The sequence below is a fragment of the Schistocerca americana genome, chromosome 5 (assembly GCF_021461395.2).
Source record: "Schistocerca americana isolate TAMUIC-IGC-003095 chromosome 5, iqSchAmer2.1, whole genome shotgun sequence".
Lineage (NCBI taxonomy): Eukaryota > Metazoa > Arthropoda > Insecta > Orthoptera > Acrididae > Schistocerca > Schistocerca americana.
In genome coordinates, this window is record NC_060123.1 from 485,002,898 (window position 1) to 485,018,490 (window position 15,593).

Genomic DNA, 15,593 nt, shown 5'->3' on the forward strand with positions numbered 1-15,593 from the left:
AAGTCCTTTCTGGTTCTGCCTTGCTCTGAACCCACTATCCAACAAGCTAAATAATCCAAATTATGGATACAATATTACTGGAACATACCAACATGAAATCACACATTTGCTATACATGGATGATCTAAAACTACTGTCAGCAACAAATCAAAAACTCAACCAATTACTAAAGATAACAGAAGTATTCAGCAATGATATAAATATGGCTTTTGGAACAGACAAATGTAAGAAAAATAGCATAGTCAAGGGAAAACACACTAAACAAGAAGATTACATATTGGATAACCACAGCGACTGCATAGAAGTGATGGAAAAAACAGATGCCTACAAATATCTAGGATACAGACAAAAAATAGGAATAGATAATAAAAATATTAAAGAAGAACTAAAAGAAAAATATAGACAAAGACTAACAAAAATACTGAAAACAGGATTGACAGTAAGAAACAAGACAAAAGCTATAAATACTTATGGGTCAATCAAGCCTGACAAATTATTTAAAGACAATGTTCATAACTTCTTGTTAACCAATCCATTCTATTCATTAGAAGAATTTTTAGAAATGCCTAATATCAACTTAAATGTGTAAAAAATTTTTTTTTGTAAAATTAATAAGTTAAGTGAACTGACGAAGTCTATTGCATGTAACAATGCTGAATGACTAATAAAGAATCTGAATCTGAATCTGAATCTATACCAATATTGACCTACTCATTTGGAGTAGTGAAATGGAGTAACACAGACCTAGAAGCACTCAATACACTTACAGGATCACAATGCCACAAATATAGAATACATCACATACATTCAGCAACAGAAAGATTCACATTAAGCAGAAAGGAAGGAGGAAAGGGATTTATCGACATAAAAAACCTACATTGTGGACAGGTAGACAATTTAAGAAAATTCTTTATAGAGCGAGCAGAAACTAGCAAAATACACAAGCAATCATTCATATAAATACATCGGCTACACCACTGCAATTTCATAACCACTTCTACAACCCTTTAGATCACATAACATCAACAGATACAAAGAAAGTAAATTGGAAAAAGAAACCACTACATGGCAAGCACCCGTATCATCTAACACAGCCACACATCGATCAAGACACATCCAACACATGACTAAGAAAAGGCAATATATACAGTGAGTCAGAAGGATTCATGATTTCAATACAGATATTACAGCAAGCATATTATTAAAGATACCAGTACCACAACAGATACATGCAGACTTTGCAAACAACAAATAGAAACAGTAGATCACATCACAAGTGGATGTACAATACTAGCAAATACAGAATACCCCAGAAGACACGACAATGTAGCAAAAATAATACATCAACAACTTGCCATACTACATAAACTAATAAAACAACATGTTCCCACATACAAGTATGCATCACAAAATGTACTGGAGAATGATGAATACAAATTATACTGGAACAGAACCATTATAACAGATAAAACAACACCACATAACAAACTTGACATCATACTCACCAATAAAAAGAAGAAATTAACGCAACTAATCGAAATATCCATACCCAATACAACAAATATACAGAAGAAAACAGGAAAAAAATTGAAAAATACATCCAACTGGCTGAGGAAGTCAAGGACATGTGGCATCAGGATAAAGTTGACTTTGTACCAGTTATACTATCAACTACAGGATTCATACCACACAATATCCACCAGTACATCAACACAATACAGCTACATCCAAATGTATATATACAACTACAGAAATCTGTAATTATTGATACATGTTCAATTACCCGAAAGTTCCTAAATGCAATGTAACATATACCGTACAGTTAAAAGGAAGTCACTTTCCATTTTTAACCAGACATAACGCTGAGAAAAAAAAGAAATAATAATAAAATAATACAAAAAATGTGTACACTGGTATGATAAAAATCTTCTTTAAAAATTATCTTGACCAGTTGCACCCATCAAACACTTTTTTGTTGGTTGCTGTAATCATAACAACCAGGCCCAAGTGGTTGTTGACTAGGAATCAATAAAATAAGAGCTTCATTTGGCCCATGATGAATGTTCACATTTGTGTCATATTTGGTGAGTGAGTTGTGATTGTAGCTGTAGACCAGTACTAGTCTCTTTGCACAAACTGTGTATTTAAGAGGATTTTAGCCAGTAAAAATTGTGGTAGGGCTAGGAAACCTTACCAAGAGGTAAAAACTCAACAGAAAATAGATTCCTTTGATGAAACCATAAGTCACTGTTCCAGTACAGTTTTTTAAGCCTTTTGGTAGTGATTTATGACTGCCATCATAAATACACTTTTACAGTCACCAACATGAGGTAGATGTACGAGGAATGGTTTTTAAGTAAGTACCGTTTTGAAAGGAAAAAAAAAAAAAAAAAAAATATGCTAAGATATTTCAATAATTTTATTTTTACACGAAAGCCTGTACCTTATTCTACTTTTCTACATAATTTCCATCAATATTGAGGCACTTGTCATAACGTTGAACCAGTTTTTGAATACCCTTCTCATAGAAGTCTGCTGCCTGACTTGTTAACCACTGCATCACCATTGTTTTGACGTCGTCATCATCTCGAAGACACTGACCGCACAGGTGTTTCTTCAAGTGCAGGAACAGATGACAGTCACTGGGCGCTAGGTCAGGGCAGTATGGAGGATGATCTAGAGTTTCCCATTGAAAAGATGTGATGAGATCTTTGGTCTGATTCGCCACATGCAGATGGGCATTGCCTTGCAGCAAAACGATGCCCTTGCTCAACTTCCATGGACTGTTGCTTTGATTCCGGTGTGATGTAGGCCACCCATGTTTCATCGCCCATAACAATTTTGCTTAAGAAATCATCACCATCGTTGTGGTGTCACTCAAGGAAAGACAATGCACTGTCTAAACATTTGGTTTTGTGCACATCCGTCAACATTTTCGGTACCCAATGTGCGCACAGTTTTTGGTAATTCAAGTGATCGGTCACATTGCCATACAAAACACTATGAGAAACATTAGGAAAGTCATCCCGCAAGGAAGAAATCATAAAGTGTCTGTTTTCTCTCACCTTATTGTCCACTTCCTGCACCAAACTTTCATTAACGACCAAAGGATGCCCACTCCGTTGTTCATCATGCACATTTGTGCGGCCATCTTTAAATGCTCTCACCCTCTTTCTTACCAATCCATCACTCATAATGTCTTCTCCGTAAACTGCACTGATCTCACAATGAATATTGATTGCTTTTAGGCCTTTAGCACTAAGAAATCTTATAACAGCCCGTACTTCACAGTCGGCGGGACTCACGATTATCAGAGGCATCTTAAACACTCAGTACACAATGTAAGAAGAATCAGACTGTAATTGCGTCAGTGCATGGATTAAGGTACCGGCTTTCATGCAAAAATAAAATTATTGAGACATCTTATCATGTCTTTTTTTTAATTTCAAAACGGTACTTACTTAAAAAGCACACCTTGTACATAATTATACCAGACACATAAACCACCAATGTGGACAAGTTAGCGTCATGCACCAGGCTGTGAACCACACAAATAAACAAACAGTTGCAGCTGTGTTCATCACTCTGCAGAATGATTTGGTGCAGCTCTCTAATATACCCTGTGCACATCTCTTCACCTCTGCATAACTACTGCAGACTACATCCATTTGAAGTTAATTACTGCATTCAAACTTCAATTCCCTTCTCTACTCATCTATCTTCAGCATTCTCCTGCAGACATCAAATTGCAAAAGCTTCATATCTCTTCTTTTCCTATACTGCTTATTGTCCACATTTCACTTCCATGCAAGGCTACACCCCAGACAAGTACTTTCAGAAAATATTTCCAATGATTTAAGTTGTATTAGATGTTAACAAATTTTTCTTTGTCAGAATCATATTCTTGCCTTTGTAAACCCACATTTTGTATCCTCTCTACTTCGGCCACTGTCAGTTATTTTGGTGACCGAATAACAAAACTCTTCTACAACATTTAGAGTCACATTTCCTAATCTGATCCCTTCAACACCGTTACTACACCCCATTACCTATATTGACGCTCACCTTATAACCCCTTTTCAAGCCAAAGTTGATTATATTCAAATGATGTTTCAAGTTCTTTGGCTGTTCTGACAGAATTACAATATACTTGGCAAAACTTAAAGTGTTTATTTTTTTAATACCCTTTCAAATTTTTTTGTTTCGTTATTGCTTGCTCAATGTATAGACTGAATACCATGGGTCGTAAACACTTATTAAATGAAAACATTTTCCAAAAGAAAGCATATCCAAATAAAATATTTCATTTAATCCACTTCTTTAGGGGAGTTATGGAGATATAGGTATTCCAGGAAGACCTGGAAGGAGTGGATATAGTGGTATACCAGGTCCTAAAGGTGACGATGCTACAATTCCCAAGCAGTATTTGGTTGGAGACCCTGGAATTGATGGAAGAAGGTAAGACATTATTCATCTTTATGCTGTTATTGGCCTATTAGTCAGTTTGTGATGTACATACTGTGTAATGAATGTAAATAACATAAATACAAAGTTATGTCATTGTTCATAATTAAGTGATATGCTGCAGAAGTAATTATGACATTACCATGGCTACTGTGTGTGTGTGTGTGTGTGTGAAAGAGCAAAAGGTGAAAAGTCAGTGTGCTTTTCTGATCTTTTCTAGTATATCTACTCATCATTCATCTGCATATGAGTAAGTAAATTTGCAAGCTTTTGGAGCCAGTGGTTCCTTCTTCTGGCAGAAAGGCTGAAGGGGAAGGAAGAGGGATCATGGAAGGTTCCTTCCCCTTCAGTCCTCCTGCCAGAAGAAGGCACCATTGAATCCCGAAGCCTGCACATTCCATAACTTTTATATGTGTTTTCTCCTGCAACCACTTGGTGATTAGATTTTTGGTCCATCCATTTCTGTTACATATAAATCAAAGTTTTTGACAGTGAGAGATATGAAATATGATTTTGTAATGAAGTATCACATACTCTGATTTACTGAAAGATCTTTAGACTATCCAACACAGGTACCTAGCAGTGAAGCTAGCACAAGCCATCCAGGACACCCTCTTCTTCCCACAAAAGCAGGTTAAAGAGGCATGACTGTGCTTCACTTTGGGAAATCCTGAAATCTGTAAGAATAAGATGGTACATGCAGCACTGAAGGTGGTCTGTGAGGAATTTGCAATGGCTGAATGTTCCATGCTGTTCTGTTTGCTGATATACATGTCATTGTCGAAAAGGATAGTTTTTGATGCATGTGAATGAGAGTGACTGTGAATGATGAGAAAGCTGTGATCATTTGAATCAACCAACTATAGTGTACAGAATTTAAGTCACCATAATGGAATGAAGATTTGTGGGTGTCTTTTATGTCCTCTAATGCAAGGTTGCCTCTGTCAACAAGTACAAGTAGAGCACAGTGCTTATTTTACCACAATACCAGTACATCATAACTATTCTAGGTGGTGAAACTGCCCACATTCAACAACTCTTCTGTGTGGGATTCAACAACTCTTCTGGGGAAGAACTGATTTCACGAAGTTTAAAAAAGTGAATGTAGTATCTTTCTAACTCTGTTTTATGTTTAATATATCTTTGTCTGTTTTATATTGCAGTCTGTGTACTTTTGTTTCATATACATTTTGACCCTTTCTTTTTACTATTTTGTTTCATTAGTGAAATATTTTTTTGTTTTCAGTTATACATGTAGATGTTTTTAAACTGGTGAATCACATGCTGAAGAGCAATGCTCACAATATTTTCATGATAGTTCAAGAGCTCATTTTATTACTTATGAGATAGACAAGCTTATAATATGAGAAGCGCTCTGACAATCCTGCAGATCTCTCCAACTTGAAAACTCAGTATCTGTGGAATGTATCACTACAGATGTGAAATACTTATTTCTTTTTGTTTTGCTTTTCACTGTTTCCCTACAGAGTTGGCATTGTTATGTACTGGTTTTGGCAGTGTTAGTGGCATTTGGTGGCTAGATGCCATTCTTGATGCCACTACCCCACCTGGAAAGGAAATTATGTGTGCCATCTGCCAGTGTCTAATGTAGATCTCATATTCAAATGTGATAACATTTTCTGTGTTTGCATTTCATGTTTCTAAGATGGGATTGGGTTAACAGCCTGGTATTACCTAGTTGGCTATGAGGAACTGCCTAAAAACAACATGCAGGCTGGCTGGCTCACCAGCCCTTGTTGTTAATCTCCAAGGCAGATTCGATCCATGGCCACCTCACCTCCTCATATCCTGGAAGCAGGCACATTAGCATTCTTGGCTATCCTCATGGGTTATATGCTAGGTACTCAATAGACTAAAGATGTGTAATTATGAGCCAGATTTCATGTTTCCAGTTCTTTAAAAAGAAGACTTATTGCTGCAAATCCTCTCTCAAATATGTGCTTCTGTGAAATGTTTCTGAAACCTTAATTGTTATATTGCACTCAACATGCATTTTATGTCATTTTCTTCTCAATGTGCACTTGAAATTAGGTTGCTATGGACTTTTAACTGATTCTCTGTAGTATTCTGTGTAATGTGAAACTGTGCTACAGGAAGTAGCTATACATCATTATTCCTCTTCATAATAACTTCCTACTGGGGAAAGGAAATATATGTTTTAATGTAGACTTTTCACATCACTGAGAGATTAAAGATAGATTGAAACTCAGCCCCTGTAGACTTCTCAGTTTTCAGCACATACTTTATCATTTTACTCTCCAGGCAACACTGTAGCTTTCTGATAGGTGATGACTTCATTTACCACCAGAATGTTATGTGTGAGATTAGATGCTAATAGTATGTTAAACCTGTATTTAATTGTACTTTTTGATCATTGGGGTACATGATGATGTGACTTTTCAACATTGTTTGTGAAATAACTGTTTTGTTAATGCCAGGGGAGAAGTGGGTGAACCAGGAGATGTTGGTGCTCCAGGAGAAATGGGAGAAGCAGGGTATCATGTTATGGGAGATATTAAAGGAGAAAAGGGAATCAAAGGACCCAGAGGAGACAGAGGTAAGTAAAAGATGAAACTTCCTGGTAGACGAAAACAATGTGCCGGACCGGGACTCTAATCCAGGGCCTTTGCCATTTGCAGGCAAGTGCTCTAAATCAGCTACCCGAGCACAACTCATGGCCCATCCTCACAGGTTTATTTGTGCCTGTGCCTCATCTCCTGCCTACTGGCCTTCTGTTTGGAAGGTAGGAGATGAGGTACCGGAGGAAGTAAAGGTGTGAAGATCGGTTGTGCATCTGTTCGGGTAGCTCAGTCAGTAGAGGACTTTCCCATGAAATGCAAAGCTCCCAGATTTGAGTCCCAGTCCAGCACACAGTTTTGATCTGCCAGGAGGTTTCACATCAGCACATTCATTCAAGTGAAACCTATAACTATTTACACCACAGTGTCATCCCTGAAGATTAGTTGGTTGTTATGATATTTGATAAAGTATCAGGCATATTTAGAAACACAGCCATCTCTTAAAATATTGCATTGTCAATTCACCTACTGATACATTTCATACTCTGCGTACTGCTGAATGGGTATATGCATACAGTCAAAAAATTTCTCTGGCGCAGTAAAGTACAGCGGGAAGCTTTCTGTGAGATGACTCCAGCCTAATTTATTATAATCTTCTGAATGTTGTTTAACTGCTTTAAAAAGTTTATAGTACAGTGTAAGGAAGTCCTATGGAATCAGATTGAATAGTGTAGATAGAGAGATAATATGTGAAATAAAGGAAAGGCAACCATTCATCTATAGCTGACTGATATGTGGTGTGTAGAAATATGCTGCAGAAGACAGTATTTTTACTAGCTTTTGAGCTCTTGTTCTTTCCCTAATAGAAGTACACATATTCATGTACACAGGCACCCTAACCACACAACACACACACACACCTGTGGCCACAGCAAGACTGACTGTTGATTACCAATAGCAGTTGCCGTGGCAGATGGAGAGTGGAGGGAAGGACAGCAAGACGAGGAGAGGATAATGGGGTGTGTGATGCAGGTGATTCGACAGATGACTCAGCAACTGCACAAAAATACAAAAGGAGGACATACAAGAGGTAGGCAAAGGGAGAGGGGTTGGCAGAAGTGAGGGGTGGAAAGAAGGAGAATGTGAAGATGGAGGATGAGACAGGGAGGGAAAAGAGAAAGCAAACAAGGCGTAAAAAGGGTGAGATGGGAAGGAGACAGGAGGGCAGATAGAGAGATAGGGGGGACAGGGGAGCATTACATGATCTGAATGAGGAAAGAGTGGTGTGGGCAGAAGAGGGAAGGGAAAAGTTAAGGTGAGGCAGTGGGAAATATGTTAGCAGAGGTTTAGGCCAAATTGCTCATGTAGTGAAGCAGCTGTTAAAGGTATTTTTGTAGTGGTGCACAACTTGTTTGGCAACTAGATGATGAAATTTGTGGTTTGCCACATTTTGGCGGAGGCCATTGATGCAAGTAGACAGTCAGTTGCTTGTAATACCAGTATTGAAAGCTATACAGTAATTGCACATTGGTGATAAATAGCATGGCTGCTTTCTCATGTGGCCTTGCCTTTGATAGGGCAGAAGATGTCTGTGACTGGCTTGTGGTAGGAAATGGTGGTTGGGTGTACTTGACAGGTCTCACATGTGGGTCAGCCACAAAGGAACAACCTATCAGGTGCAACATTGGAAGCAAAACTGGAATAGGGATGGACAAGGATACTCTGGAGGGTGCGTGGGAGGTGGAGTACAACTTTGGGTAAAGTGGTAGGATTGTGGGTAGGATATCTCTCATCTCAGGGCACAAATTGAGTGGAGTATGTAGTTGAGCTTTTAAAGGCCAAGGTGATACTGGGTAATCAGAGGGGTGCTAGAATGGCTAGTTAATGGGTTTTCTGGCGTCAGAGGAGGAGATCACAAGGCAGATACATTTATGGATGTGCTGGACAGGACACTGTCTATCAATAAAGGCTATGGCAGGTTTATTGGTATATTTTGACAAGTCCTGCTTTCCACTGCAGATGTGGCATCCATGGGTGGCAATGCTGGAAGGAAGAGACATGGAATGGGAGACAACTGTCAGAGTGGAGGTGCTGTTGGTAGTTGGTGCACTTGATATGAACAGATATATTTTCAAGCTTTCTGCAAGGTGTAGATTGATAGCTAGAAATGTGGCTTGTTGAGTTGAGAAGGACCAGGTAAAGCAGTTTTGGAGATGTTGAGGAAAAGGAAAGAGCAATGATTGTAGCTGCCCTGTTTCCAGATCATGAAAATGTTATCAGTGGATCTGAACCAGACAAGGTGTTTTAGGAATTGACTGGATAAGAAGAATTCCTCCAGGTGGCCCATAAATGAATTGACATAGGATGACCCCATGTGAGTATTCATGGCAGTACCACAGAGTTGTTTATAGATTTGGCCTTCAAAAGTGAAATAATTGTGACTCAGGATGTGGTTTGGTAGAAGGATTAGGAAAGAGGTGGTGGATTTTTGGAGGATGTGTGGAAAGTTTAAATGGCCACAAGGCCATGAGTATGGGAAATGTTGGTCTATAAGAATGTCACATCCATGTGCCCAACAAAAAATATGGTGGTAACAAGACAGGAACTGTGGAAAGGTGATGAAGCAAGTGAGCATTGTCTTGAATGTATAAGGGGTAGGCAAAATAATGTGAACACCTGTAATTACTTGGGAATGGTTTATTAATAAGGGGTTGGACCCCCATTTGCCCATAATATAGCTGAAATTCTTCTTGGAATACTGGCATATAATGATTGTACAGTCACCAGTGGAATGTTGTGCCACTCATCGATCAGACCCTCTTCTAATTCCTATAGTGATGAGGGAGACAGAAATCTGCTCTGGAGTCTGCACTCCATTACCGTCCGCAGGAGCTTGATAATGTTTAAGGCCAGGGACTGTGCTGGCCAGGGGAGATGCTGCAGTTCAGTTGCATGCTCTTCATACCACGATTGTACTGTCCTGGCTGTGTGATTTGGTGCCTTATCATACTGAAATATGGCATCATTGTTGGGGAACATTTGAATCATGGGGTGCACCTGACCATTTAAACTGTTCACATAATCATTGGCTGTAAAACAGCCTTTGAGAGTAATGATGGGACCAGCAGAATACCATGATATGGCTGTCCACACCATCACACTTCCACCTCCATGCTTAACCACTGGAATCAAGCAATCAGGATTATAGGCTTGTTTTGGCATTCTTCAGATGTAATCGTGGCCTGATGTTGGAAATGACGAAAATGTTGACTCGTCGGACCATATGATGTGTTTCTACTGATCAGCTGTCCAGGAATTATGCTCCTGACACCATGTTTTAAATTTTTTGTGTTGGTTGTTGTCACTAATGGTTTCGTTGTAGCAGCTCGCCCATGAATATTCACTTTATGGAGTTCTTAGTGGACAGTGTTGATTGATATGGAGCCTCAAAGATGGCTATTGAGCTCTGCAGTCACTTTAGCTGCTGTAGTTTTGTGTTGTTTTGACACAATTCGTGTTAGCATACAACGATCTCTGTCATTTAAAAATGTTCAAATGTGTATGAATTCCTAAGGGACCAAACTGCTGAGGTCATTGGGTCATCAGTCCCTGGACTTGCACGCTACTTAAGCTAACTTATGTTAAGAATAAGACACACACCCATGCCCAAGAGAGGGCTCGAACTTCCGGCACGAGGGGCCATGCAATCTGTGATGTGGTGCCTCAAACTGCACGGCTTCTCTGCGTATCTCTCTCTGTCTTTTACTTTTGATTGGCACCCACTATTATGTTTACTTGATGATGTATTTTCATGTTTTCTGTAGGCTGCCATGACTGTTGAAACAGTTGCTCTTGAAACTTTCCGTAAGTTTGCTGTCTTGGTTACTGATGCTTCAGCTAGTTGGTCTGCCACAATCTGCCCTCTTTGGAAGTCTGTCAGGTCTTGCATTGCACATTGACCTCGGCCTCTGAATGTGGATGTGATGTGTGCACTGCTTGTAAACAACCTGCACTCATGCCTAGTCTGTACTGAACATACACAGTGCAGTGTGACACATGCTTTACCTTCGTTGTTGACTGTCAAAAACAACCATACTATTACTACCACTGTTCACATTATTTTGGCTATTCCTGTATGATGGCAGGTTACAGACAACAGTTTAGAGCTATGGTCAACAAAGGCAGAGGTTCATTCCATGGTAGCATAGTACCCAGGCTCAAAGGAATGATTAGCAGGGAGACCTGAACCCATCTCTCTTCTCACAACAGAATCCATCTCTCTTCTCACAACAGCAAATACCTGCACTCCTACTTTCTGCCTACTCCTCAAACTCCACAAATCCATCCCCACAGGTCTCCCTAATGATTATCCCATTATGGCTGGGCACAATGCTCCTACAGAATGAGCCTCTGTCTTTGTTGACCAGCTTCTGTAAAATAATATCTGTAATCTTGAATCCTACATCAAAGACATTGCTCACTTCTTTTGTCACCTTCCCACAAGTTCCTGTCCCATTACCACCAGACTGCTAGTTGGTCACTGTGGATGTGACATCTTTAAATATCCACATCTCCCATGCTCATGGCCTTATGGTCATGGAAAACTACCTTTACCAACATCCTCTTGATACCAACCCACCTACCTCTTTCCTAATCCTCCTAGCCTCCTGGCTCACAATCGTGGGTATTCACATGGAACAATCCTGTGCCAGTTTATTTATGGTTCATCTGGTGAAATCCTTCCTATCTAAATCAACAGCTAAAACCCCTTGTCTGTTTCAGTTTCATTGGTGACATTTTCAGCGCAATGATTACAAACTTCCACGAGAGATAGAGTATACCTAGACTATGGAAAGTCACATAGCAATGCATGGTCAGAAATGATTTCCTGGTATGGTAGTGATTGCTCAAAAAACAGGAAATGAAAGACATGAATAGGGTGAGAAAACATGTTCATTATGCTTAGTACAGCTAAAATGCTGGGATTGCTTTGGCTGACAAATGCAGCACATGGTGCTACGTGCATATCTGCTTCAATGTGTTCTGCCGTATGGTTACAGCATGATGAGGCTCCCTCACATTACAGCGTTGATATGTGTCACCAACTGAATGCAACATATCAACTTCAGATTGGCCAAGATGATCTGGTGCATTGGCCAGTGAGATAGCCAGACCTGACTTGCCTAGATGATTTCCTCTGGGGGTATGTCAAGACAATGGAGTGCCAAACCCCCATTAACTGTGCTGAGGAACTTGTGTGCATTGTGGCATCTGCTGGGGAAGTCTGCAACATGCCCGGTATTTCCCGAAACATCAGATCTTCCACGTGCCGGAGATGTGAAGACTGCATTATGGTCTGTGATTATAATTTTGAACATCTTCTTTGATGATGGTCATTGACCGTTTTCATTCTTATTTCTTGATTTCCGCTGTTCTAAGAATAATTAAGAAGTTTTTTCACCCTGTTTGTGTCCTTTGTGTTTGTATAGTCACTACTGCATCAGGAAAGCATTTCCAACCATGCTCTAGAATGTGATTTTCCATACTCTCTCTCTCTCCAGATAGTTTGTAACTGCTGTGTTGAAACAACCTGTATAAGATATATTTAAAAACAAAGATGATGTGACTTACCATACGAAAGCGCTGGCAGGTCGATAGAAACACAAACAGACACATACATACACACAAAATTCAAGCTTTTGCAACAAACTGTTGCCTCATCAGGAAAGAGGGAAGGAGAGGGAAAGACGAAAGGAAGTGGGTTTTAAGGGAGAGGGTAAGGAGTCATTCCAATCCCGGGAGCGGAAAGACTTACCCCTTAGGGGGAAAAAAGGACGGGTATACACTCACACACACACGCACATATCCATCCACACATATACAGACACAAGCAGACATATACAACCTGTATAAGAAATTCACAAGATCACAGTGTTCGAAATTGTGGATGTTGTAATGCTTTTGCTCACAATATAGGTGAAAACAAGTCAAATGTTCAGCTTAAAATATTAATTAACTGCAATATCCACATTATAATTCGTGATTATTGACAAAAAAGTTTTTGAGCAAGAAAATGTCATGTAAATAATTACCTTGTTGAAGTGGAGGTGACAATGATTGTTTTTCATATTTATCATCATTCTTGTTTGCTGCAGAATTCCGAAGTTGATTTTTTGGATGATTCTACATTATTATGCGATTACAAGGATATTTCTTGGTAAAAGCCTTGTGATAAATCAATTTTCAATGTTCTTCATTTATTCACAATAATCTTTGTGACACAAAAACTCAGACTCACTGATCACATGCCTCATTGCTTCTGATCCCAAGACTGAAAAAATATCACCCATCGTCAACTGTGATCACCTAGATTATTTTCCGATAGTCAACAAACAACTTACTTTATTGGTACAAGTTAAGATATTATTAAAATTTCGTAAGCCAAACGATTTTGCCACAGATTCATGCTAAAGTTCACTTGGCATTTTAAATTCTACTCTTACATGTACATACATTACAAGCCAGTCTATATTGCCTAATGGAAGGTGCTTGGTACACTAATAGTTGTAACTTTTTCTGTTCCACTTACATAGAGAGCAAGGGGGAAAAACAGCTATCTATAAGCCTCTATATAAACCTTAATTTCCCTTATCTTTACACAAAATGTACATTCTTAACAGTAGAATTGTTCTGCCATCAGCTTCAAATGTCGGTTCTCTAAATTTTCTCAATAATGTTCTGCAAAAAGAATGTTACCTTCCCTCCAGGGATTCCCATCTGAGTTCAAAAAGCATCTCCATAATTTGTGTTGGTCGAACATACTGCTAACAGATGTAGCAGCCCATCTCTGAATTGTTTTGATGTTTTCCAACAATCCCACCTGGTGAGCATCTCAAACAATCAAGGACTAATCAAGAACAGGTTGCACTAGTGTTCTATACTCGGTCTCCTTTACCGATGAACCATACTTTTCTAAAATTTTCCCAATAAACCAAAATTGACCATTTGCTTTATGTTCTGTTATCCTTAGATGTTCATTCCATTCTGTATCACTTTACACTGTTATGCCTAGATATTTAAATGATGTGATTGTCTTAAGAAGCACACAGTTATTGCTGTATTCGAATGTTATGGTATTATTTTTCCTACTCATCTGCACTAACTTAAATTTTTATACATTTAGAACAAGCTGTCATTCACACCAATTACAAATTTTGTCCAAGTCATCTTGTATCCTTCTACAGTCACTCAACAACGACACCTTACCATACACCACAGCGTCATCAACACAGATTGCTGCTTGCCCTATCCATCAGGGCATTTATCCATTTGGAGAATAAGAGCAGTCCTATCACGCATCCCTGGGGAACTTCTCACGAAGCCCTTGTCTGTGATGATGTGATGAACATTCACAGTTGAGGACAACATACTGTGTACTTTTATCTAAAATGTCTTCAAGCCTCACACATATCTGGGAACCTATTCCATACATTCGTACCTTCATTAACAGTCTTCAGTGGGGCCCCTGTCCTGGAAATCGAGGAATATGTAATCTGCCTGTTACCTTTCATCCAAGGTCCACAGGATATTATGTGAGAAAAGGATGAACTGAGTTTTGCTCATGCAATGCTTTATAAATCTGTGTGATTTGTGGACAGAAACTCTTCCATCTCTTACTATGTTTGAACTGAGTTTATGTTCAAGAATTCTGCAGCAGACCAAGTTTAAGGGTATTTGTCTGTAATTTTGTGGTTCCGTTCTTTTATGTTTTGTATACACAGGAGTCATCTGTACCTTTATCAATCACTTGGGACTTTGCACCGGGTGAGAGATTCATGACAAATGCAAGCTAAGTAAGGGTCCAGTGCCTATAAAACTGAACTGGGATTCCATCTGGACCTGGCGACATATGTTTTCAGTTTTTTTCAGTTGCTTCTGTATGTCAGGCATGCTTATTACTATATCCTACATAAGGGAGTGTATGTGATGGTCAATCAATGATATGTTTGTATAATCTTCCTATGTGAATGATTTCTTAAATGCACAAAATAATATTTCGGCTTTTCTTTTGCAGTCTTCTAGAGCCACACCAGATTGGTCAGCAAGTGATTATAGAAGTCTGTGACCTACATAGTGATTTTATGTCAGAACAGAATTTTCTTGTGTTCTTGGCAGATCCTTTGATAAGTTATAATGGCAGTAGCTGTATGCTTTGTGCATTTATCTTTTTACAGCCACCTGAATTTATACCAATTTTTGTCTGTCACTGTTTGCACGTTCTTTTCTGCTTTTGCTTGTCTGGTTCCTCAGAAATCCTCAAATTTTGTTATTGAACCACAGCGGGTCTTTTCCATCCATAATTCAGTTAGTTGGCACACACTCCTCTTGGATGTGATTTACAATCAATCTAAACTTTGCCCATAATTCCTCTCCAACCATGATACAGGAACTAAAAGATGTGTATTCATTTTCTTAGTGGGATTCCAACAATTGTTTTTCTGCTCTTCCTAGAAAAAATGCTCTCCTAGACTTCTTGATGGATTTATTACCTTAAATAACCATCATTGCTATGATGACATAATGATCACT

The 15,593-nt window shown here is 38.9% G+C and overlaps 1 protein-coding gene across 1 annotated transcript in view; it reads left to right on the top strand.

Annotated features, from left to right (window-relative positions):
- Nucleotides 1-15,593, top strand: part of LOC124616033 (collagen alpha-5(IV) chain-like) — a 616,123-nt gene that overhangs the window by 464,631 nt on the left and 135,899 nt on the right. Inside the window, exons 14-15 of the mRNA XM_047144251.1 lie at nucleotides 4,325-4,458; nucleotides 6,924-7,042. Coding sequence (XP_047000207.1) covers nucleotides 4,325-4,458; nucleotides 6,924-7,042 — 253 coding nt within the window. The remainder of the gene's footprint in view (nucleotides 1-4,324; nucleotides 4,459-6,923; nucleotides 7,043-15,593) is intronic.